This window comes from Chrysoperla carnea, chromosome 4 (genome assembly GCF_905475395.1).
Source record: "Chrysoperla carnea chromosome 4, inChrCarn1.1, whole genome shotgun sequence".
Classification (NCBI taxonomy): Eukaryota; Metazoa; Arthropoda; class Insecta; order Neuroptera; family Chrysopidae; genus Chrysoperla; species Chrysoperla carnea.
This window is the reverse complement of record NC_058340.1, coordinates 59,100,191-59,127,043: the sequence shown is the minus strand read 5'-3', so window position 1 is coordinate 59,127,043 and position 26,853 is coordinate 59,100,191. Positions and strand designations below refer to the sequence as shown.

The 26,853-nt window shown below is 27.5% G+C and overlaps 3 protein-coding genes across 5 annotated transcripts in view; 2 read left to right on the top strand and 1 right to left on the bottom strand.

The window, feature by feature from the left end:
• Positions 1-7,471: 7,471 nt before the first annotated feature.
• Positions 7,472-10,945, bottom strand: LOC123299181 (spermine oxidase). 2 transcript variants are annotated; one of them, XM_044881460.1, is made up of 4 exons: positions 10,008-10,945; positions 9,173-9,652; positions 8,985-9,105; positions 7,472-8,275 (listed from the first exon to the last, which is right to left on the bottom strand). In XM_044881460.1, exons 1-4 carry the CDS (start codon positions 10,868-10,870, stop codon positions 8,087-8,089), a joined length of 1,653 nt encoding a protein of 550 aa, XP_044737395.1. In that variant the 5' UTR covers positions 10,871-10,945; the 3' UTR covers positions 7,472-8,086. The 2 variants fall into 2 exon arrangements, with proteins under 2 accessions (XP_044737395.1, XP_044737394.1); XM_044881459.1 differs by having other exon boundaries at positions 9,173-9,674; positions 10,039-10,945.
• A 1,080-nt stretch (positions 10,946-12,025) lies between these two features.
• LOC123299185 (protein DPCD) lies at positions 12,026-12,890 on the top strand. Its single transcript, XM_044881477.1, has 3 exons — positions 12,026-12,378; positions 12,438-12,674; positions 12,741-12,890. The coding sequence occupies exons 1-3, from the start codon at positions 12,115-12,117 to the stop codon at positions 12,843-12,845; spliced, it is 606 nt and encodes a 201-aa protein (XP_044737412.1). The 5' UTR covers positions 12,026-12,114; the 3' UTR covers positions 12,846-12,890.
• An 8-nt stretch (positions 12,891-12,898) lies between these two features.
• LOC123299182 (RNA/RNP complex-1-interacting phosphatase) overlaps positions 12,899-26,853 on the top strand; it is a 125,534-nt gene continuing 111,579 nt past the window's right edge. The window contains exons 1-2 of one of the 2 annotated variants that reach the window (XM_044881462.1): positions 12,899-13,557; positions 14,719-14,794. In XM_044881462.1, the coding sequence (XP_044737397.1) occupies positions 13,532-13,557; positions 14,719-14,794 (102 nt within the window). In that variant the 5' untranslated portion in view covers positions 12,899-13,531. The remainder of the gene's footprint in view (positions 13,558-14,718; positions 14,795-26,853) is intronic. The other variant, XM_044881461.1, reaches the window with a different exon arrangement.

Below are 26,853 nucleotides of genomic sequence, written 5' to 3'. Positions count from 1 at the left end.
AACTTTTTATGAAAATATAGGTCGAGTTGAGCCTGTGTGAGTAACATCGTGTGTTTCCGAATCGTTTTCGCCAATTTGAATTTTAATGATTTTCATTGTCTGTTTTCTCGGTTATATGGCTCCAAAAAAAATCGGGGAAAAATTAGCCTATTTATCAAGACATTTACTTTCATTAAAAAAAAAAAAAAGAAAAAAAAATGTGAAAAGGTCTATTACGATTTATTTCAACGAAAAATAGAAGTATCTCCTCTAAAATTAGTATGGGTTATACTTGATCTCCGAATCTGTAAGTGCAGTAATATTTTGATCTCTGCATACTACTTTGTCATCATTTTTAGTTAATTCATTAGACAGAGATACTAATTTTAATTCCTATGGCAACCATTTCATGGAATGATCTTTCAAGGCGTGTAGAAGTTATTGATTGAATGAAATTGACCTGCTAATTACACCCATACCAAGATACCTTTATTAAACCTGTACAATTGTACTAAAAAATGATTTAGCGTTTTATTTTTTTGATGGTCCTTATACTTACAAATTTTTATATTTCGTTTTTAATTAACAAAATAATAATGAAGAAAAATTTTAACGCTTCCTTTGTACCATTGGATTTTAATGCTGGTATGTAAAGTGTAAGTGTATTTGGCTGTGTTTAATAGTTTTTGCATATTAATTAGTTTAGATTCCTATATGATTATAGCCAAGTAAAATTTTCAAAAAAAAAAAATAATAAAAATATGTCTGATGTAAATCTTAGTGCATAAAATATTTGAATACGCTCGTTTAATAAATTATAATAATATTATTATTCAATATTAAATACAAGTTAAGAACATAATTGATTTAATCAAATAATACCAGAAGAAGTTTTAAATTTTTGATTTAATTTCAGTTCATGCAGTAGAATGATACGATATTATTTTCACAGTTAACGTAAAACGATAAATAGGACTGTTTTATCTAGCCTGAAAAAGGGTATTGATTACGCCTCATACGCCACACAAATATCAAATTATTTTGATTTCTTCAAACAGTAATTCTGGTCCAATGTGGTACTTTTCTCTCGTTTACTTAAAAAAATAAGGATTTGAATTTTTGAGTCTAAAATATAATTGAATATTATTTGATATCATCGTCGGATCGTCAAGAATCCTCGAATTAAGGCAAAAATAAATGTTTCTTGGAGAAATCTCACCAATTTGATATTTGTAACACATGCATTGGTAGCCAATTTTTTGTGGCTGCATATTGGTCTATCATACAAAAATATCCCCTATTCTCACAACCTGTTCGAAAACACGAAGTTTCATTTAATCATGAGATAAATAAAAATGTCTAAATGCGAAAATTTCGCAGGTTATACGATACATGTCTCAACAATTATGTTCAACGATCGTTGCAACTAACTTGCATTTTTAGAAATGCAATTTAAAAATATAAATTATGGTAAATTGTTGATTTAAAACGCAGGTACTTTTTAAATCATTATCTTTCAGAAACAGTTAATTAATATTAGTTCAACACATCGCTTTAAAATAAATGATAATAATGCAAAAACTTAGCATCAACTATAAATAACATAATACGAGAAAAATAAACTACATGAAACTTTTTTATCATCTGTTAACATTGTAGAATAGGCACCAATAATAGATTCCGAAAAAAATACCAAAGTCCATAAATCCTTATAAATTTTATAAAAAAAAACTTACTCAAATTGCCTTAAAAATCCAAAAAAAAAGAGTATATAAATCAAGAAAATGATAACACTTTTTTTTATAAAATCGAATCGTTCTGTTATGTCTAAAAAATTTTCTAAATAATATTTATTGGTGTTGAAAATATATTTAAAAAAAAGTATATATACAATAATTTTTTAATAAACATTTTTATAAGTCATGATTGTTTCTTCACAAAGAGATCAATTTTGAAGATATTTTTACATTTTATCTTAAGAAATATAATAAAAAAAATAAAATAAAACAAAAAAAATTATGCTATTTGTAAATTATGCGTATAAAAATAAATATAATTTAAAGTGCGTTTTTAAAATTTTCAAATTATAAAACATCTATAGATAGATTTCATATATACATATATTTATATTTTTGGGAAGAAATATCGTTGGCAATAATATTTATTTATCAAAAAATACATATTTTCTAGAAGCAATGATCAGGATATGATGAAAACATATACATACCTATATTTTTAGAAATGTTTTTATCTTGAAAGTTTTTATTATACTAGTTGAAAATTTCAATATTACAACCTTTTTCATGAAAAACAGAAATGCTTTTTCATATTTTTTTATGAAAATATAGGTCGAGTAGAGCCTGTAACTCAAAAATTACGTATTTTTAAGAATAAAAATACTATGAAAAAAATTGTAAAAAAGCCACAATATTTGAACGCAAAAATTATTTTAACTAAATTCGTAAATTTTAAGCTGTATTTAATAACAATATGCCCAAAGGAAGTCATTCGAATATAAATAATAGTGAAAAATATCTAATTTGATAACAGAGTTTTCCAATAAAATTTGTTAAGCGTACAAATAAAAACTTTCAAAAGAAAAACGTGGGCGCTTAAAGATTTTTTTCTTTATATAGTATTAAAATAATTTTTGTTCAAAAATATACTTTCCGTTTATTTTTTACACCTATTTTTCATTTTGGATACTAAGTGTTGTATAAATATAATATGTATGAGAAAATATTAATTAGTGTTAAGTTTTGAAGTAGGAATAAAAAAAACAGCCGAAAATTTAGAATAGTTTGACTAAAAAATAAAAACGACTTTATAATTTACAGATTGAAAATAATAATAGACACACACACACATAAAAAAAACTTATTTATATTTATAAAGTAACCAAAAACAAAAAAAAAATATTTAGGTTAAGATTTCCTTTGTTTTCAAAAAAGTAAATTTTGGCTGTGATGATGATTACGAGTTTTACGTCGGAAAGAATGATGATGAAAAGACAAGATTTTTTTTTGTTATGTATATTTATTACTACGCAGGCGTATATTATGTAAAACAAAGCATTCAAAAATACAATTATATGTATTGAATGTAAAATATATATTTTTATAATCAATATAATTAAGATGCATGTTTTTAGATACTAAAATATACATCGTGAACCAAGAATCAGTACCCATTGTGCCATTTAAACAAACAAGAATCAATGGGTAGAGACTTTTGGTCCACCATGTATAATGATGATATATATTTAATTAATTTTAAGATATTGGAATTATAGTAGTGACTAGAAATTCGATTTGTATTTTTATAATTATAAGATATATGTAGATTTTTGTTAATCAATTAATTAATTTGTCAAGTCCAAAAATTAATATGGTACATATTTTTACCACAAATATTTTTATACTCTTACCAAATAATGTATTTTTTCATTGTAACGAATAAGATTTTTATTTAGAATTATTTTGAAAACTGTGTTTGTATAAGGATGCTCCCAAAGTTGTCTTTTGGATTGATAACAATGAATTTTTATTTAAGAGTTGAGATATGATATAGCTATTAAAATAACAAAATTTATATAGTAATAGATTGATATCAGTGGTTCGAAAAAGGGTCATTGGGGAGTCGTAATTTACGTAAAATAGGTCTATTGAAGAATCCCTACAATTAGATATACGTGGCGCATGATTACTAGTAGCCAATGATGATTTCTTGGATTAGATGACAGACTATTTTATTTTGAGTATTGAAGTGCAACTTTTGAGGAGCTACCATGTATCAAATTAAAAACATATTTTTAGCTTGTTTATATAATATTTAATAAAATATAATCGTATCAAGATTTTTTTTTTGCAAGTAACATTATTGGTAGCACAATAATCAAAAATTATGTTGTTTTTATTTTGAAAATCAAAGATATGATTTGTTAGATTATTTTTAAAAAATATGTAAATCTTGGTGACATAAGATTATATTTTGATCGAGAATAATTAAAAAGGAATTGGAAAATCTCATGAAAAAGCAATGAAAGCTCATCTTTGATTTTCTAGAATTAATGTATAATTTAATTGGCAGCATAAAAGTTAAACAAAGATTAAAAAGTTTGTATTCTAATTTTCAAATTAAAAGTATCTTTCTAATTAAAAAATGATTCATCAAGTTTTATTGAACTTAATCAAAAAATAATTTATTGAAAATTTATTTTTGTCAATGTTATGAAAGTCATTCTTAACGTGCATTCATTATGGAAGAAGAACTTCATTATAGAAGATATAAATTGTTTTGATTTTAATTTTACCGAATGACAAACTAAAACGACAATGGTATCTATGTACTAACCGACAACTATTGATCGAAAATTGAAATACAAAGGCAACCAAACTTTGATAAATAAGGGCCCCGGCATACAGCTTTGAGGAACGCAAATTATGTCAGCTGCTACCTACTAACGTTCTAGCTGCAACCAATTGGTGTTCTTCGACAATAAGTCCTTATCTAGTGTGTGATCTCCAATGAGATTTCGAATTGAGCTGTCGTAGCCAGGCTATCATGTACTCCAGGCCCTAAAACAGTTAATAGTTATTAAATGTTAACAATGCATTTTATTCATTACTTATAAGTTTAAAGAAATAAAAGTGCCACATTTAGTTTATAAAATTCGAATTTCAAACACGAAAAATTATTTAATTTATATAGTCAGTTATATTATTTAGAAAAATATACCCAATCCGCTTTTCAAGCAGTAGATAATCACGTTTCTTGAATCATAATGTAAAAGAGAAATGCGAATGTTTTTTTATGGAAAATAAGTTTAACATTAAACAGAGAGAGTTTATATGGCAGAAATATTACCATAAATAATATAGAATTTGGGGAAATTTGTATTTATTTAATTTCGAGTAAATTCTACGTGAAAGCAGAATGATGGGTGATTATTTAATTTTTTTAAATAACAGGTTACGTTTCTTTTATGTTTATTATTCATAACTTAAAACCATTAAAGCAAAATGTTGAAGAACTGTACCAAATGAAATGTGTTTGTAACAAAATAATTATTCTTTTGTGAATCTTTTTATTGATTAAAATTGTTAGTTTGTTGATTTTTTTTTTTTTAATTTGCATTATTATTGACCTAATAATGTAAATTTTTGTGATATATTTTTATTTTCTGTTGATAATTATTGAAATATTACATATTTTCTTTTTTTAAGAGCTCAATTTGTTTTAATTTTTATAACTAGTTTAATTTAAATATTTGCTTTAATTATTAATTTTTTCATTCAATCATATGTCTATTGTATGTTATGTTTTAATTTGAAAAAATAAATGTTTAATCTGGTTTTTATATTATAATTTATTTAACATTGTTTTAATTTTTTTATATTTACCCGACTACGACGAAGAAAAAGATAGCGATATGATTTTAGCACCGCATGTATGAATATATGAGTGTTCGAATGTTCCTTCGTGATGCCTATATTACTTACCTAATTAATTTCAGCAAATGGAGGTGGACTTAAAAAATGAAGGTAAATGTATCGTGTTTGAACTGAAACATTAAAATGAAACGTTTTGAAGAGCATATTCCGTGATAGAACATAAACTTATAATATACAAAAAAAATTGAAAGACAATTGTGCCATGTTTGATAACAAAGTAAAGGTATTTAAAGTAAAAGTTACCATGATTCATAACTTAACTACACTCAAGTTGAAAACAAGTATGAAATATATATTCAATAAGCCGTAATCAATCTTACCTTCTTTTCTTTCTCTCTTACCTTGATAATGATATGAAGATCGGATAGTGCTTTTACATTAGTACGTTATAAATGATAATAAACAGGGTTTAATTAAAAATAATACTAAATATTGTAGAATAACAAGTCAAATTTATTACAACGTTTTAATAACAAATTTATAAAGCTCTATTTACAAATATACCATTGACTAGAGTAATTCCGCAAATTAAAAGTATAAACGTGATTTATTTTACTGCTTAAAAATTACTACTACTTTTTAATAATACATCAAATACTGTTTTTATAATGTCCATTATGTTTAGGCCATGGGTAAAGATATAAATTATTCTTCTAATAAAATTTTCTACTGCCTGAATAATATAATCAAAATTTCCGAATATTGTTATAGAATATCAAATCAGGATATCAAACAAAGCCTTGTTCGATTCTTAGCTCTAGACCGAAAGTTTTTCTTTACCCTCCTCATCGGAGCCGGTTAATTAATACACTTATTAGTTATTTATTAAAAAAGTGCAAATTCTTTACCAAACTATGGCAAATTCAATAAACAGATATTAAGAATCAGGTTAACATATTCGAATTCCAGAATAAATTGACCTTATAGTTGTCAAATTTAAAAAAAGATTAGTTATTAAACGTTACTCTTTCAAGTCATACTTTAGATCTAAAATTTTTGCTCCTGGGAAAAATTTCATAATCTATGACTCGAAATATTTGTGCGTTTCGCTCTTTTTTTGTTTAGGTACGGTAAACCATAAAAAGTTCAAAAATTGCATACAGTTCGATATTGAGATATAAAAATTATACACAGATAATACGCTAAAATATAACGTTATTGAATTCAATGATGTAATTAACGGAGGAAAATCTAAAAAAATTTAGCCACATTAACATGATAGCTTAGTTGTCGAATTTATATTAAAATAATAAGATTTAAAAGATCAAGAAATAAGAAAGAAAAAGGCAAAAGAAAGTTATCCTTATAGCTCATACATCAGAATAACACATAGACTGTAATTTATAAAGATACTAGCAGTTATCAAACGTCTTCGCTGAAATATTTAGAAAGCTACTGAATGGATTTTAATGAAACTTTACAATAATATAGCTCATACATCAGAATAAAACATAGGCTATAATTTACAAAGATACTGGCAGTTTAAAATGGAAATTGCCCAGTGAAGCCGGCGAAGAAAAGTAGAACCTTAGTTTGTTGCATTGAAGTGCAGTTTTTCGATAAAATAAAATAGCTACAATAAAAAATTCAGAAATTTAATAAGCGATTAGGTAATTTACTCTTAAAATCGAAAATATAATGTACACTCAGTCACAAAAAATGCAGGTGATTTACCATTCTAACTGTTATAGCTATAAAGATATTTTAATGAAAATTATCTATTTTGATAGATTTAGTTTAGTTATATTTCTTAATTTCATTCGAAACAGGGAAGATGTTAATTCGTATCATATAAAGATTCGAAAAATTCATATAAAGATTCGATCTTTACCTTACTTCACCCATGGTCTTTTGATTATTATAAATGCGAATAATTAAAACTACATAATTTTTGTGTGTTGTTAATTAATACATTTAAATTTTTTTTATAAAAATAATAATTTTTTTGCATTTTATTTTCATTAAGCACACGTTATAAAATGATTTATTAAATATAATAAAATGATATCATTTTATTCAAAAATTTTCATTTTCGATGCACATGTTAGGAATTTTATTTTCGGATAAAATATGGCTATTTGTTTGAAAATATATGGCTTTTTTATTTATAATGATTATGGAATATTTATTAAATTTTCTGGTGAATCTGTTTGCTTCTATTTTACATACATGACCTCCCCTTTTTATATCTATCATCGTTAAGATTCGTAAGGTTTTGTGATGTTTTTTAAAGAAAGGATAATTTTAATGTTATAAAAAAATTAAGTACGGGATTATCATTTCCTTTCTGTTATACTAATCATACACCAGTAATGTAATAAGTATATTTTCTCGTAACAATTTTAAAAAATAGAAAGACTTAATTAAAATATTTTATTTTTCAAAATATTTACAATTAAATTGGGGGTTACATCACAGTAAAAATGCTCATTTTGAAAAATAGCCAAGATTTACAAATTTCAAAGATTTGCGAGTCAATTTTAATTTTAAATATTTAATCAAAGTATCGATGTATTATCCATAATTTATCTCTCTGACCAATTCAGAAGTATCGAGTATTTTATTCATTCGTTCAATATTTGACAGATAAAAAGGTCTGATAGTTCTTACCGATATAATTAGGCTTCTTATGTATTTAAATTTTCAACAGAACCTTAATTGTCAAGAGATATGCCTTGAATCCATGAACTTAAATCACTGGTGTCTTCACAATCTAGGACTACTTCATTTGGTAACTCTGGTGTTAAAACTATTTGTGCTGCGGTACGACCGGTCAGGTATGCTCCATGTACGGTTGAATAGAAATTACTATGAGTATGTTCGCCAGCAAACAAAACTGAAGGCTACAGAAGTACAAAATATAAATCATTAAAAAACTTCAAACTTTTACACTTTTGGTTGCATGTTTTAATGAGCGGATCAAAAGTTCAAAGGGAATGGAAAACTGTTTTCAAGAATATTCGGTAAAAATTGTAGGGCATAAATTTCTGTAATTAATTTGTACTTTCACTTTTTCTGTGAGATCAGTGGTTTCTTAGTTACATTATTTAACCACACAAAATAAGAATCCAGAAAATATTAACTGTAACAAAATACGGAAGAATGGGAAAAAATTTTCGGATTCTACTCGTCAAAACAAAGAAAAAATACTAGGTGGAATCCCGAATTTATATTCGTATAGCGTTATCTTCACATGCTATTATGGCTATTTAAATCTTACAGTTTTGTAGTATTAGCAAAAAATAATTTTTCGTGATCTTTAAACTTGAATACGCAATGTCGGCACGATATAGTCGAGGAGTTTCTACCTCTTTTAACTATGAAGAAGAATATGACAGAAACCCGAAGCAATAACGAAAAGGAGAACAATCCATGGATGATATTACCTACCCATGGAGAAAGAAGTGGAAAGGATGGAAAGAGTTGGAAATCGCAATTATAAACTTTTTAAGTCAAAGTTAATTAAAATATTTGAAGTGTATGGAATTATTTGATAAATATTTAATTTTGTTCACATTTGAAAGCTAAGAATGAGCTATGAGAAATGTTTACCTTTTGTTGATGTATACTTGAATACAACGGTTGTGCTAATTGTTCGATATCTAACTGACTAGCTCCAACAGCCATTGCCGTGTAAGAGCCTCTTGTAAATGGTTGACTATACCACGTTGTGCTAAAACCAACACTCAAATTAATAGTTAATAACTTAAACGTCAAAATAGTTTTAAACTTTCTCTTACCATACACATTTATTTGGTTTCGGAATTAACGGATCATTTAAAAATTTACGTAATATTTCTGTACATTTATCAGCAATAACATCATATGGCAAACTCTCCATATAAATAGCTTCTTTGCCAGAAATCCATCCTAATAATAATGTTTCAGATATTTTCGAAAATGAATAAATTTTCTTATACCAATTATTTGATATATCTGTCGTTTCATCATCGTCCGGTTCCCATAAAAGCATTACTTCTGATATATTTGCACTTAAAAATGGTCTATCATATTCTAAAAATATTTTATCAACAGTTCCAAATAATAGTCTTTCGATTGCTTCTACTTTATACGTTGGTAAAGATGGAGTAAATAATGTATCTACTTTGTCTTTAAGTACACCTAATGGTATTGTGCATATTACATGATCACACTGGAATTTTTTACCATTTTCGCATGTTATTTCTACCTTGGAAAATCCATTCTTTGATTTGCTACTACTTCTTGAATGGTTGTCATTTTCTAAAATGAAGACACAAAAAAAAAAAATAATAATTTGTTTGAACCGCTATATCACGAAAATGGCAATACTTATTGAAACAAGGTGTAGAAACACTTTTGGTAGGGAATCGGATTATCTATAATTTGTGTCTGAACTATTTTTGCTGTGAAACTCATCGTTTTGCTGAAAAACGCGAAAAGCCTATTTGTGCAAACTTCCCTCCTCAATAAAATTTTTTGCACAAGGGGGATTGATGGGAACTTTTCACAATTCATTTATAATAGTATTCTGAACATTCAAACCAATTTTTAGCTCTATGGGAATTTTTGTAACCTTACTTATATTTTATGGACTAATTTGACTGGATAAAACATATAATCTTACCTTCACGTTTATCACTTGAACTAACTAGAATGCCTTCTTCAATAACTGTTTTATCGGAATCATCCGAGTCTTCACCTGTATCATCTGAAAATCCAGAATCTCCTGCACTAGCCCACTTAATATTGGAAACAGGATATCGTTTTAAAATTTTATCCGCAGGTATATGTTTTGCCATTGGATCTAATATTGAGCTATAACCGGATGGTAGTACTATATTTCCACCTTGTAATTCCGTATAACTACCTAATTCTAACAAGTCTATTTCTGTCATTGAATCACAACCAGTAATACACGTTTCTCTTTTTAATAAACACTCAAATATTAATCTTCGAATATGTCTATCATTTGAATTATCAATTTTATTTAAATATAGTTCTACTTCTAAAGCGATATGATCACCGACACTATGTATACCTTCTGGTGGTAAATACTGACATAAAAAATACTCTTCACAACGTCTTAAAAAACATATGTATGCTTCATAAATTTCTTGTAATATTGAAAAGGATGCTTGAGTTCCCTTTTCCGTAGCTGCTACAATTTTATGAGGTTTTGGTATATTTACTATATCTATTAATCCATGGGACATAGCGAATTCAAATATTGGATTTCCTAATACACCATGTATCCAATTTGCACCTAATTCAACTTTTTGGCTACCAATTGGTATTCCACAAATTCGACCACCTATTCGATTTCTTCCTTCCAAAATTAAAAAGTCTGTAAAACCATTCTTTACTAAATGATTTGCCGCTGATAGACCAGCTATACCAGCTCCAATAATTATCACTTTCACTTCTTTTACATTTTCAGTTTCCTCATTATTTTCCATTATTTATTAAAATTAACTAAACAGCTGAGTCTTGTCATTGACAAAATTGAATTTTCAAGTATTGATAGTGTGATGGTGTTCTAGGGGATTTTTTTACTTTGTAAAAGATAAGATTTTGTTTAAAAATTTTTCTGCTCTAACATTTTAAAAGATCTTAGATGATTACAAATAAATTTTTCAGATTATAATCAATTATAAAAAAATATTACATAAATCTTTAAAATTTATTTTACTGTCTTATATAATTATTTGGCGGGAAAGTTTAATTTTGTAAATTTGTATAATGATGTCTAACAACAATTACATAAATGCGTTTAAATTTGATATTAGAATAATAACTTGAATAAACTTTATTATTATTATTAAAATTTAAAAAAAATGATATAAACAGGGACGTAGCTAAAGTCTTATTTATTGTGCCTATAATACTGAGTTTGTGCTACTCAACTAAACGGGAGAACCATTTGAAAGCCACAATTTGTAATATGTTATTCTAAACACAGATCCAGAAAATTTTTAATGAGACAATTTTAATCGTTTATAAGCATTTTTTGAATAATTCATCAAGTATTTGAGATATCGAAATTTCTCCCAGATAACGCCTTCCGTATATGATTTTGGGTGACATTTCACATCCATAATCGACAAGGAACACAATTTTTGCATTCATTGGATCAAAATAGAGAATTATTTTATCCAAATCGGATAAACAAAAATTTTCTTGATTTTGTAAGCTGCACCGCTTGAAATAAAACGAGAATATGACAATAATGTTTTCGATGCGGAATTTGATGTTGTGGTGAATTTGATTTGTATATCATATAAAAAAACACAAATAATTTTCACTTTTCATTACACGGGTGGGACGAGCTCTTATTTCGAAACAATTCTCGAAAATTGTTGATCTAATCGTTAAGCAACTGGATTTTTGTGCATTTTGTTTTGTTCCCGGAAAAACGACAAAAAAGTATTAATTTTAACAATCATAATTTTTTGTTCAAAATATTTAGGAACCTATATTAAGCTAGTATCTTCGGTTATTTAAAGAATGGTCCCTCAAGATATTTTGCTACCAAGTCCAGGGATCTGCTTTAGTACGCCACTGAAATATACACAAATACTGTAAAAGCTTTATAAATAAATAGATTGTTGCCTTAGAAACAAGTTGTTTATTTTTTTCCTGAACTTGTTTATGGAATAAATATTTATTATTTCGTTGGAAACTTTCTACACACTAGTAAACAATGGAAGATTGGTTAAATAAAATAAGAAATGCTAGAAAAACTGCATTTATAAAAGATGGATTGCGCAAAGTTCATTATCAACTTGATCCAAAAACAGAAATGGTAGAAGAATACGAAGAAAGTACAAAATTATTACAGCGAAGAGCTTTTCGCCGACGACAAGAGTTAAAAGGGCGAAGTGATTGGGAAATGGAAATCGGAATTGCTGATCCTCAACCAGAAAACAATTTAGAAATTACAGGAATTAAGGAATCTACAACCCAGGTTTGCTAAAATCAGAAATGATATCAAATAAACTAATATGTAAAAATCTTTATTTTTAGCCATTCGTAACACGAATGAATACCAAACATAATCTTGAATGGAGAATAAGAAATTTACCGTATCCGATAGAAGTGTATTCCGTTACGGTAGATCCAGGGCAGAAAAATATTACTGTTCGGACAACGAATAAAAAATATTTTAAACATATTCAAATTCCCGACTTTGAACGATTAAATATTATTCCTGATTCTAAAGACATAAATTTCACTCATAAATATAATACGTTAATAATTACAGTAAGGCACACCTCAATTGTTTTTCAATTTTTTTAACGACTCTTAGAAATGGCTTTTGTTTTTCAGTTGAAAAAGCCTAAAGAATTTATCAATTTCGAGAATGTAATGTGGGAGGAAGTAAAGAAAGTGCCAGCGAAAAAGGAAGATAATATGGAATGTAGACCAAGTTAATTTATTGTTGAACATTTTGGACTAAGAGCCAGCGCTTGCCAGACATACGTTAAAGTATAAAAGCTGAAATTTTTTTCTCGTATTCTCACTGGTGTAGGGAACAATCTTTGGGGGTTACAAACCCTGACTTACGGTGCCTTCGGTAGTTATCAGGTAATCAGGGGCGCAGTACAGAGAGCTCGGGTACTGCGCCCCTGATTACCTCATACCTACCGAAGGCACCATTAGTCGAGGTTTGTAACCCCCAAAGATTGTTCCCTACACCAGTGAAAATACGAAAAAAAAATTTCAGCTTTTATACTTTAACGTATGTCCGGCAGGCGCTGGCTCTTACTCTATTTATTCATCTATCAATTGTAGTTGTCAACTTCACGTGCTTTTTTAGGTTATGTTATTGTGCTGTCATATGTTTAGCTCATATCTTACAATTAGTAGCAAACTGTTTTATATGATAGTTTTCACTTTGATAACAATAATTTTTTACTGGCTTTTCTTTAATGTCTTTTGATTACAATTTTTTCAATCTTGTATTAACAAGTAGTTTTCTACTAAGTTAGGTTTTCTTCAATGTAATAAAATAAGTTAGGTAATAAAATAAAACTGTTTTCTAAATAAATTGTATAATATTGTGTTTTAACCTCAAAAGTTTTGACTAAATAATTGTGTTATAATATAATTGCTGTAAAATGGGAAACAATACGATTCCGGACAGGTAATTACTTTGTTTTGAATAGTAATACAAACTAGAAAATAAGTTCTGAAAGTAAGATGTCAATATTGTTGTAACAATTTAGCCAAAATTTCGTAAAAGGCGATTATTTATATTACTAATGCAAAGCTAAAATGATATGAATATTCAATTCAAATAAATTTTTTCTTTAATAGAAATATGCATCAAAATTTTGTATTGTATAGAAACAATTTATTTTATGAAAATATTTTATCAACGCCATCTTTTATTTATTTTTTAAACCGCCGGTAGAAGTCAACAGAAAATAGTACATTGTTCATCGTTTAAAATATAGAGGTCTCAGCCTGTACACAAACGATTCTTTTATTTTCAAGCCATAGACTAATAAAAAAAATAGACCATTCCCATAACTAGCCTTCGTGTATTTAAAAATTCTTATTGGGCTTCATGCCAGGATTTAAGCTCGACTATGGCACCAAAAAATATTAATATTGTAGGAAAATGTATATTTGTTGAGCGCCCTGATCATTGTTCGCCATGAGAATTTGTGATGGTAAACAGTGATTTGTGATGACTAGCATCTTCATATTTTGTAACTTTTCAAATTTCGTACACAGATAGCAATAAATATGACTCCTTTCCACTATGCCTTGTATAAAAAGAAATCTGCCCCCACGCCTGTCTGTCATATATCCGTTAAATCCTTCTAAACAACCCAACGGATTTTGAACAGTTTTCACTATCATGTAGATAATTTTTTCTGGGTGGCAGATTTATGTGTAAAGTTTGCACCCGTGAGAAGCTGGGCTAGGTCGCTTGTATGTAATAAATAAACTTTGGATGGCAGCGTTATAAGCTGTGGATATAACCATTCATTTAAGTCAGTGGATTGAGTTTCACATTCAAAACTAATTTATTATTAAAGAACAAATTTTTGTTTTTGATTTGACTATTTTTAAAATCTGTAACTTTTAGCCTTACCTTTATCAGATAATCAGGTTTATTCAATTATTTCTTGTTAACTACTTAATGGTAATGTTTCTACTGATTTAACCATTCCTCTCTCAAAAGCTTACTTACTTTTCTTCCACGCAATTACAATCCGGCTTGCCATTCCGATTTTGAGTTAAAAATCTTTCAATTGGGAACATTTTCGATTAATATTATATTCAATTTTTATAGATGGGAACCTTATAGCTGCGTGGGTAAACAAATTCCTGGCACAAGATTTTTAGCATTCAAAGTGCCTCTTAAAACGGTGAGTAATTAAATTAACATTGATTAAATTACATAAAAAAAATTTACTCTTGACTTTTCTTAATTAAATTTAGTAAACAAAAATTATTTTTAAGTAGTAGTTTTTATTATATTCTCGCTTTAATTTTAGTATATGTTTTATTAAAAACCAGTGATTTTTAAAATTTTTTGTGCCAAATTTACTCTATAAAATATAAGAGTGTTAATAAGTTTCATCTAATTCTGATAATTTGTTTGTGGTTTAAAAAGTGTGATATTTTTTTCAGGTTATTTTGCTTTTTTGAATCGGGTATATCCATATAAAGTAAAATGTAGGTAATTTATTTTAGAATTAATTCAAGGAAACAAATTTAATTTATCTAGGACTGCAATAGAATAGACTATACTTTATTTTGGATATTAAAATTAATATGATAATAAATTTTTAGGTAGATACCAAAATATTTAGACTTATTTTTAAAATAATTCATATTTAAAATCTTTAAAGACGGAAATTATATCTCATATGAAATTATAATATTAAAGTCATTATAACTTCCCTTATAAATAAATAATCAATTCTTTAAATTCACACCCTTATAATATGATATATGCTGGGTGGTCTCATCACATTATAACTCTACAGTTTAACTCAAAAAATATTTAATAAATAATTTTAATTTTTTAATTTTCTGGTCGAAAGTTATTGTTACCGCACGATAGTCGAAATAAAATTTTTTTACATATTTACATTTGAATGTGTCCAAAATTGAGTAAATTTATTTTTAAATTAGACAATATCCCTCTCAAGTACAGGGTGGTCCAAGTTATAGTCGAGAAAGCGTCCTTTTATAAACAATCGAGTATTGGATTCCAAATTGGATGCCTAGAAAATTTGGAAATTATGGCACACAAGCCCCAAGCATGAGACATTGCGAAACTTTATTGTACTTGCAATAGTCAATTGCTCTAGATATTTTATCTTGCAATTGAATTTTAAAGCAGCTATTCTCAACCGATTGAGCTGAAATTTTCCACACACGTTTATTTTGAATATTAAAAAAGTTACTTACCATAGTAATTTGATATTAGTTTAGATTTTGATAGTAATTTGGCTAATTTGATTGGTTGAAAATGCGTACCGGAATAAACTATTTATTCCACCCAAAATGAGTGGGATAAGTAATTCTTATACACGGGCGTAGATAAAAATATTTTCTTAAGCTCTACTTTTTATTTTATTAACCTCCGAACCAAAAAAAGACGTGTTATAAATTTGACCGCTATGTGTGTGTCTGTCTGTCTGTCTGTAGCAGAGTAGCGCCTAAACAAATGAATCGATTTTGATTTTTTTATTTCGTTAAAAAAGTAATTTAATTGAGAGTGTTCTTAGCTATGTTTTAAGTGCGAGTTAAGGGTTCCGTATCCGAAACAACTAAAAAATAGGCGATGATCTTCAAAATCGGTTTAGTTTGGAGAAGGCTTTAAGAAAAAAGATAATTAACTGATAAGTTTTATATATATTTCAAGGGGGGTTTGGGGTTCCTCTCACGAGTTATTTGTCGAGAGTTTTTTAAATTTTGTAAATTTTACTTGTTGTATGTAAGTGACATCTAAGGATCATACTCATGATGGCTTGCTTTTCTTGATACTACAAATCTTATTTGGAGAATGGTGCACATTTTGTGGGATTTGAATGTTTGGTATATCGGGGTATCATGCTGTGTGTGCATCGTTGCGGCTGGCAGATAAAAGAATCTAAGATTAAAAAATTTTTAAAAATCTTGTGACTAATAGAAATTTGAGTGTGTCGTTAACTATATAAATTTTCAGATAGTAATTTTTAAATTATACATTCAAATGTTTTATCTTGCGACTGCGAAGACGGGAAAATATTCTGTGTATAAGTTTGATTCTTTGTTTTTTCAATGCATTTAATTTAAGGAGCTCTTTTACCAAGGCAATTTTATTTAGGGTTTGTAATTATTTGTACCTTATTTTCAACTTTGATGATGATTTTTTTCGACTTCATGAATGTAGACGAAAAATAAGAATAAAATTTTACAATATCTGTCTTGGTTTTCGAAATATTGAAAGCTAAATAATTCAACAAAATTTTCGATATTTTGCAAATTACTAAAGATATCGAAAAATTTCTATTCTTACTTTTCGTCTTACATTTGTCAATGACATAATTAACCATATCAAAAATGAAAACATATATTTTTTAAATTTGTTGCCACACTACTAAGGCTCATACATCCTTAATTAGTCGGGCATAACAGGTTTGTCAATAATTTATTAAGGTTTTAACTTTATGAAAACATTTCATTCATCTACCGTTTTACCATAAGACCAATGTTAAATATGCCTACTTTTGCAGCATTTATTTATTTAAACAATCGGACAACTCCCCTATAATTTTCAGAATTGATTTAGACTTGGCGCTCGTACATTCTTAACGGTTTTTGTGGGCTATATTCAAATTCATTTTTTAAATAAAAATTTCATGATACACTGTCTTAAATTTAAAAAAAAATCATATTGATATCTCATACCGTTTTGTTTTATTTCAAATAAAAAAATCTATTTTTCTGTTTTATTTTTCTATATCTTTTCAAAAAATATTAATATTTATACGCTGTATGTAATACTGTACAATTGTTCATCCTTCGATTGACTTTTGTGTATTATAAAATCAAAGGTCCTGAATGTTAATAATAATAATAATTTCAAGAATAAATAAAAATGTAAAGAGTTAAGGCGCCAGCCCCAGGGCTATGTGTAGGCTAATCGGCAACAATAATCTGCCAGCCACTCGGCGAGCGACCAGTCGACGAGCATTTAGTTCGCACATGTCGCCATTATTTCATGAAGAAGATGTGCTGTGCTATACAGCTCCCACACATTCACCTTTAGGCTGCAATATATTATGTGTACTCTTCTTCAACCAAAACTAGTTACCTCATACATGTTTAATACATAAATATGTTATGATCAATTCATATCATTTTTATAATCTTTTATTAAATTATTTGATTTGTAAATTTTATTTGTGTACATATATTTTAATATAATTTTTTGAAGGTAAAAAGGCTTAAATTTTAATTTCCACAAGTAATTGGAACTATTGGAACTATTGAATGTTCCAGTTATCGTTCTAATTTGTTTGCTTGTCGGGAGGTAAAACCAAAAAAAACCAACTATTTTCATCTAGGTTAGGAGCCATACACAAATTTCAGGACTTTTTAACTCCTCCCCCCGTCCTTGTCTCAAATTTCACATTTTGAAAAACCCCTCCCCCCTGACGTGACGTCACACATTTTCCAATTTTATCGAAAAATAATATAAAAAAAAACAGTTATTTCCATTTATTCTTATATTTATTGAATAATCTTTAATAAAATCAACTCTTACTTAAATATTCAAAGTAACGAGACAACGAATGACTAGTTAAGAAATAATAGACACTTAATTATCACAAATTTTGAAATGTGATGTCACAAAGCTTGTGACCCCCCCCCGCCCCTTCAAGTTGTGACGTAATTTATGGATGGCCCCTTACCTAAGAAACTATAAGCTTTTCAATCAATTCAACTTCCCATGAATTTTGAGAAAATGCAAAAATATATTTATAATTGACAATTTATATTTTTTTGTCAAAATTTTATGTTTTATCATTTGAAAAAATTGAGTTGTGAAAGTTATCAGAAGTTAAAGATGACAGAGATGATTTAAAGTAAGTACAATGAAATTTTTTTGTTATGTCATAATAAATATCTTAATCAAACCAAACATAATGTACGCACATTATTGAGTTGACTACTAAATTAGAAGTATGTCTTTTTTAAACTAATATTACAATTAATTCATACAGTAAAAACTAACAGAAGCTATACAATTTTCGTGATCATCACTGTTTACCCTTGAGGGCGCAAATCAGTTGCAAATTATATAGTATGTATTATATGGGAATATCATTTGGTTATCAACTTACATGACGTAAAAAAAGACGAATTTCGTAATCAACACTGTCTATACATGGTATTTCAACAATTAACTCAGTCAATTGTTTGTTTTCACTTGTTTTTATTTCAATTTCAATAGATTAATTATTTCATTTGCCAAGTTTGTTCTTTCAAATTAGCGTAAAATTTAATAATAATCTTAAGTTGGTCGCACAATATATATTTTTATTTAATAATTGTTTTTAAATAATAACTAATTATTTGCAAAAATAAATATTGTTTACATACAATGTAATAATTGTGATTATGAAGATGTGTTTATTATAAATAATTTTTAAGAAGAATTAAGTATTTATTTGAAAATTATTCAAATAAGTACAATAATTGAGCATTATATTAATATTTAAATAATTTATAGTAATTGAGCATTAAATTCATATTTTGTTAAATGTCAATTATATCCAATTTTATAACGATAATTATAATTATCATGGTTTATTATTGTAGTGGTTAAAATATTAACGGTTAACTCTTTATTCTAAATTATGGCGTGTTTAGATTCAAACTTGTTGAGGGGTCTCTCTTGTTTTTTAGCCAAAAACGACGTTTTTGCAGAATCCTTTTTTTATGAATTTGTTACATTTTAATTATGATATTCCTTTTCTTGTACTCGTAGAGTATCGCTTTTTCATTTCGAGACAATACACTTCTATAGAAAATAAGCTTCCAAAAAGAAAAATTTTTCGATGCAGTGAAAAACTTCTGACAAAAATTTATTTTCATTGTATTATTTAATTATTAAATTTTATATAATATTTTATAAATTTTAAATATATTTTATTAGTGAATAAACGAAAAATTAACAATTAAATAATTATTAACGTAAAATTTTCCATATCCTGCAGAATTTTCACACATAAAAATGTTCATCGATTCTGTGGAAAATAACTCTTTATCAAACAAAGTAATAAATAATATAATTTATTCATCGTATGCAATTATAAAGTACTTACAATACTTCGAAAAATAGCACTGTTTGTTAAAGATTCAGTTACAATCTGTTTAAAATCCATCAATGGACTTCGTACAGGGCGTAAGTACCCATATAGAGAACCAATCATACAATTTTCTACAATGATGTTACTTAAATATGTTCCACAATAAAAAATATTGGCTCATTCGCTGAAAGCTTCTACAATTACTTGCCGAAATTTAGTATTTTATACATCTAGGGGACAAAAGTAAAGAATGTTTCAGATTTCAGCCCTATGTTCATCTCATGTGACAAACATGAGATCTGAAACATTTTTTACTTGCTACGTGGTGTGTATTCTATTTTTCTCTCCGACGGAGACACAAAGCGGCAACTTCGTTTTGCACAGTGGGACGAAAGTTGACATTTTCTGCACGGAGGCGAAAAAAAATATTTTAGTTAATTTTCGGTAGTCTGTGAACACGATAACTCAAAAACGAAAAAAGATATCAAGCTAAAATTTGTAAAGGGTACTCAGGACGTAAAAAGTGAGGTCGAGTTCGTAAATGAGCAACATAGGTCAATTGGATCTTGTCCTACGGACCCATCTTGTAAAACGTTAGAAATAGAACAAAAGTTTAAATGTAAATAATATTCCTTATAAAAAACAAAACAACTTTTGTTTTGATACATTTTTTCGTAAACATCACTCAGTCAATTGTTTGTTTTCACTTGTTTATGTTGTGTTTTATTTTCAGTAAATTAAAATTTGTAAGCAATAATTAAAATATTCTAATTATAGAGTGAAAAGCAACCTGGAAAGTCTTGGAAAGCCGGAAATAAAATATATAAGGCATCTATTATGACACCAAAATGAAGTTTTATTTTTAACAAACTTTGTGTATGTAGTAAAATCGATTTTTTTGACGCCCGGTATGAGAAAGGAAAAATTCCGATCAATATATTAAAATTCCAAAAATAAAGTATATTTTAACCAATTTGTTTGCTAACTAAAAACATGACATTTATATCACCTATGAGTTATTGATTCCTAACCAATTTTTGAAAATAAATGATAAGTCACCGTATAATGTGTTTCATTTCTCACCTCATGGTGTTGCAATACACAGTTGGGGGCGTTTTTTTGTGCATACAAACTAAACACTTAGGCTCATCATTATGCATATATTGTACCGGTATCAGCCATATAAATTTTTTGTGAAAAAAAAATTTATTCTGTGTGTTGATTTAATAAACAACACCGTGATTTATAAATATTTATATAATTCAATATATTGGGTTTGTTTTTAATAAATTTATTGGCCCACATCAACCTAGGTGGTGTATGGATTTGATGATGATGCTCTATGGTGGGTGCCTTATGTTGTGTTTTGAATAAAAAATTTCTGGTTTTTTTGTGGTTTTATTTATTGATTTTTATTTGTAAGAGGTCGTTTGTCACTATGCTGTTTAATCGTTTTATTTTAAGGCGGGTGGTTAAATTGATCGTATTTGTTAAGTGTTCCGCACCATAAATTATTCGTATTTTCGAAGTAGTTTATTGACGAGAAGAAACGATAATCAATCTTCTCTGTTTCCGACCAGCTCTCGATATGAGAAGACTATATATACGTGGAATTGAAAACGATAGACGTAAATTTTTTTTAATTTTTCTTGAACGGCTAGTGGCTATAGGTCGCCATTTTTTAGTTATCACAATGGACCTAAAACATGTCCTATTCGGGTAATCATTTTTGTTAGGGTTGCCACCTGAAATTTCCCGGAAATCTAGAGATAAACAAAAAGCCCGAAGATGGTGAAATTAATCTATTTATATATCAACGAATTATCAACTGTAGAATATTAGCGAATTTACCAAGGAAATGGAAAGTACAAAATTTTGAACTTAAAATAAAAAATATTTTTGTATTTTTTGATCAGTTTTAAGCAAAAAAGTATTCTTTTTGATTTTGTCTCTAGGCGCTTAGCTTTTGAAATAAAATTACATAAAAATTAAAAATTTAATATTCGATTTTATAATTTTTTAAGAATTCTCATATATATATATATAGTTTATGTGTCTGTAGCTTCTCTGGCGTCCAAGGGAATTCGCTTAGCTAACGTAATCCTGCGCTACGATTTTTTTTTGATACTCTGTATACCCAGTTTTCATTTTTTTTTTGAAGTTTTAAAAAAGTGAATTGTATTTTTATTGTGTGGTCTTTATCTACACTTGATTTAAACTTAATCGATTAGCATTTTGTTAATTTTTTTATAGTGTTCTTTTACAAATTGAAAACTGATTTTTAAGTATTAGATGGCTGTGATTAATTATATTACGATTGTTTTTTTTTAGCGGTGTACCTATATTTACTGTTTGACACCTACAAATTTGTTAAGAACTGTGTATAGAATGTTTTTTTGTACAGGGTGGCCAAGTAACTACAGATAGAATACCAGCAATTCCAAATCAAATTTCTACTAAATTAAAAATTTTCCGGGGAGTTGCGCATCTGTATTAAATTAAAAATGATAATATGATGCGTGCTGATATTCTTCTGTAAATTTTAATATCCGCAGAGCAAAGGATGATTTTGAAAAATTATTTCTCAAGTTTTCCACAATTTTTAGAAGAGAAAAAATGTGTCAGTCCATAGTTATCGAGTCTACCTAAAATTTTCGTTGGGTTTGTAAACTTTTTCTGAAATATTTTCATTCGTATTTTCTGAAAAATCTACATCAATGTATGATTTTCCGTGTTTTTGATGTTTTTTTTAATTTTTCTTAAAAACTGTGCATTTTGGGAGAAAAATACTTTGAATGAAAGTTGTTAAGCACAAAATTTCCAACCGATCTGTATATTTTGACTGTACATCCTCCTTTACTTTTTCGGAAAATCGATCAATGGTTTAATTAAATATATACATACGAGGTAAACATACTTAAGTTTATTTTCCGCCTTCAAGTGGTTCACTGACCTATTTTCTGTCTAAAATGCATAGTTTTCGAGTAAATTGCAAATTGTGGAAAACGTGGACAATCGTTGGTTTTTCCGAAATCACCTTTTTTTTTCTCCATATATGAAAATTTTTATTCTACCGGTAAAAAAGCTAAAAATTAGCTAATAGGTGGCATTCTTATAATCAAAGCATCAGTAAATTCCACCTAACTTGATGGAGCTATTAGTTACAAAGAATTTTTAGGAGAGAAAGCATCAAAGTTACGTGAAATGAAATACAGGGTTGTTCAGTAAGATGTTACTACCACCATGTAGATGACGATAATAAAATCTGATAGTTAATATTTTATTCTATTTGTTTATGCATGTATTTATTATTATTGATTTTAAGATATGTTATTATTATTATTATTATTATTGTTGTTTGTGTTGACAAATGTATATTTAGTTGTTGATTGGTGTCTGTCTGTATAATAAGAATTATATTGTAGTGATTGTAATGATGTAGCGTGTGATGGCGTGTGCGTTACATAGTGATTGATGTTTTCTTAGTGTTTACGTGTACACATCGATTGTTGATGTCTATTCTATTCACTTTGATATATCTGTACACACTCACTTTATTCTCAATGACCACCTGGTGATTTTTTTTTATCGTCATCTACCTTATTTTTCATGAATACATTAATATCAAATTTAAAAATAGCTACGTACCTTTAGGATGTACGAGCGCCATGACAATTTTGGATTAAAATCATGATTTTTTTTATATGAAGTCTAAATCAATTCTGAAAATTTTATTGGATGTTGCCCGATTATTTATTTAAGCCAAGATAGATAGCGAAAAATTTTATTCATATTTTTCGTCTACTTCATGAAGTTATAACAAAATTCATAACCAAAGTTGAAAATAAGGTACAAATTATTTCAACCACAATTCTAAATTTGCCTTGGCGCTCGTACATCCTTAAACGCACAGAAAAAATTGTATTAAAATTTATATATTTTTGTATTTAGAATTTAAATTATTGTGTTTAAAAGTGATGATACGTATCTGATATTTTGTAATAACGGATCTTTTTCGAGACATTTGATACGAAAATTGAAAAATTTGTCTTTTATTTAAATTTATTCTTGTGACAGGTTTATTTTATTTAAATAACGAACGTATGTTTGTTATTTTTAAAATTTGAATGAATTCGTTATAAATCGGCAGTAAAAGATAATTTTATTATGGAATTTTGATTTTAGTCCTAATTTTATAATTACTACCAAAGGTTTTCTTTATCGCGAGATTTGTTGCTAGTTAGTAAGAACTATAAGAAGATAGCTTTCAGAAACAGAGAAAATTTTAAAAAGTTATAGGAAAAATCCAAACACTTTTGGAATAGCGACATTTTTCTAGCCATGAAACATTATAAGGGGCTATTAATTGATTACGTAAGCATATGGTGGGGGGGGATTTAGAAAATCTATACATGTGCTTATGTGGGAGGAGTTATTAAAACCCATTCTTACGTAAGATTTTACGAGTTAAAATTTGGTTTAATAACCTAAATTATCTGCTAAACAATAAAATTTTAATGTAAATATAAATGTAAAACAGCAATCGATAAATACGAGTGAACCATGATACATTATGATGTTTTACCATGGTTCACACCTTAATGCTACTAATATAATTTCCACCGATTTTACAGTGAAAACGCTTTCTTCAATATCTGATAGGGCTACTTTAGTGAGGAATCATAAACTCCACACGTTTCTTTTACAGATATACACTACTTTGAGCGTCTAGCAACAGCTTCAACTGATATTTTTTTTTAATGACTCACTCGGTAAATGAGACTTTTTACTACATGTCCATACTTCGCTTTTCTATACTTGAAAACCCATAATGACAAAAATATGATTCTAAAATTTAATTCATACATTTGAGGTACATAACACTTTGCCTTTTTTGGAATTTTAATTCCTTAAAACTTAATGTTTAAAACTGGAATATGGTATAACAACTTACTTATCAATAACCAATGATTACCGAGTATGATTTATAAAACTATACGCAATGGTCTGTGTGTTATACTTGAAAAATGAAAAGTTTTTTCGCACAAAAATTTCATTTATAGTTTATTCGGAAACAAAACCACGTTGACAATCAGTGTTCAGCCTACTTGCATTCTGATAAAATACTCTCATATCAATACCATTAACGTTCAGTAAATAGCAATATCTTCTGAGAAACTACAGAATCATTCAAGGTATTTTTGACTCAAATAATATATATTTTACTAGATATTTTGTAATATTTTTAAGACATTAGACTGATCTGGCAAGCCTACGTTGGTGAAAATTAATTCTTCAACTTCTTATGTCTTTTGTGACTGGCTGGTTCATTATAAACCCAGACAAAAAACGATGAAGGTAATTTGTCTTTTCCAATAAATTATATTACTTATTATATTTTTGATGTGAATATTTGAACTTTTCAATATATTTTTTGATTTGTAGCACAATATTTGAGCTATAAATAATCTACTTTCATTACATTAAGTGTTACAAAAGTATTGGACAGTTTTTATAATAAAAGATTTATGTTTGTATGCTCTTCAAAAGCAACCTTACTTCGAACAATGTTGAAACAAACATCATATACAAGACACCTTCTTCTTGAATGAATTATTTGATTGAGAAGTTTTTTTGTTATTTAAAAACTAATATTTGTAATTCACTAGTTTTGTATTATTTTTGACTTGATAATTTATTACAAATTGAAAATACATTAAATTTATTGTAGGTATTTTGTGACTTATCTAAGCTGTCTAGGTGAATTTTGTCAAATATGAATTATGCCATGTTGGAACAGATTTTTCATATATCTATATTTTTTCTTTGAGCACCGTATTTAACATTTGTGCATGGTTTTTGCGTTGGTTAAACCTTTAACGATGTTTTTCTTCATATAAATTGTTATTGAGAAAATCCTTTTGCCATGCGACCACCGTAGTGGAGTATTTATTTCAAACTTCTGATCAAAAATCAGAAAACTCAACTGTTTTTTTTGCATTGAATTGTTTTTTAGTGTAGTTAATTAATCACTCCATCACAAACAGGTTACTTCAGTTATCTCAACCTTTATTCCGCCTGTTTTGAAAGCCGCAACCTAGCTGCTCTTACCGATGCATGTTATTATTGTTGCCGCTCTCGATTTACCGTGTCATTCAATTTATGTTTACTGTGTTTGTTAGTGCAATTTAGTAAAGGTTTATATTGGATAGTGAAGAAAAAGGTTTGGGCTTTATTTACTAGTATTTAATTTTACTGTTTCTATTGATATAATTAAATATTTGTGATTCATATTTGCTGTTAAAAAAGATAATTTTTTTCATGAAATTTATTATACTCAAAGCTTTTTGTTTATGTGCCAGGCTTTGACGGGCAAAATTTTTTGTAAAAACGCAAAGTTTAAGTATTCGTTAATATGTGCGTTTTTTCTTTTAAGACCAAGATAAGTATAGATTAAGATAGCTTACGGCAAACTTCCAAAAAAGTACCAAGCAGTTTCCCAGTGAAACTTTGCAACTTATAATGCCAGAATCACGTTATGTGGAAACAAAAGCAAGTATAGATAAGATAAAAAGTTCCTCGGAAGTAGAACAAATTGAAGAAGCAAATGAATTAATTTGGTTTGAAACTGATTTTAATGTAACTTTGTGAACATAAAGTTATTTTGAAAACGCTATAAAACAAAAACTTAATTTTTCCAAATAATTTTTTTTACTCTTAAAAACAAAAATCAAATAAATTGAATTTTTGATGAATTTTTAAACTGTATTTTTAACTATAAATAATGTTAACTTTTTTTATGAGTTTATCTGGAACAGTTTTATTCCTGTGGAGAACGAATAACTTAGTTATCTGGAAGAAAGTGTACGCCTGAATGAACGTCATCTTGCTGAATTTATTTTTTAAAATCAGTTGCACATAGTTAATTTTTTTGGACCCTTAAAATATAATTTACTTAAATTAGTTCAAATACAATTTATAATCACTTGAAACTTTGTGTAATTTGTATGCTTTTTTTTTATATAGATGGTAAAAAAGAATTTGGAAAAATTGAAAAGTTTTTGTTGTACAGCGTTTTTAAACTTATTAACTACAAATTTATAATCTTAAATGAT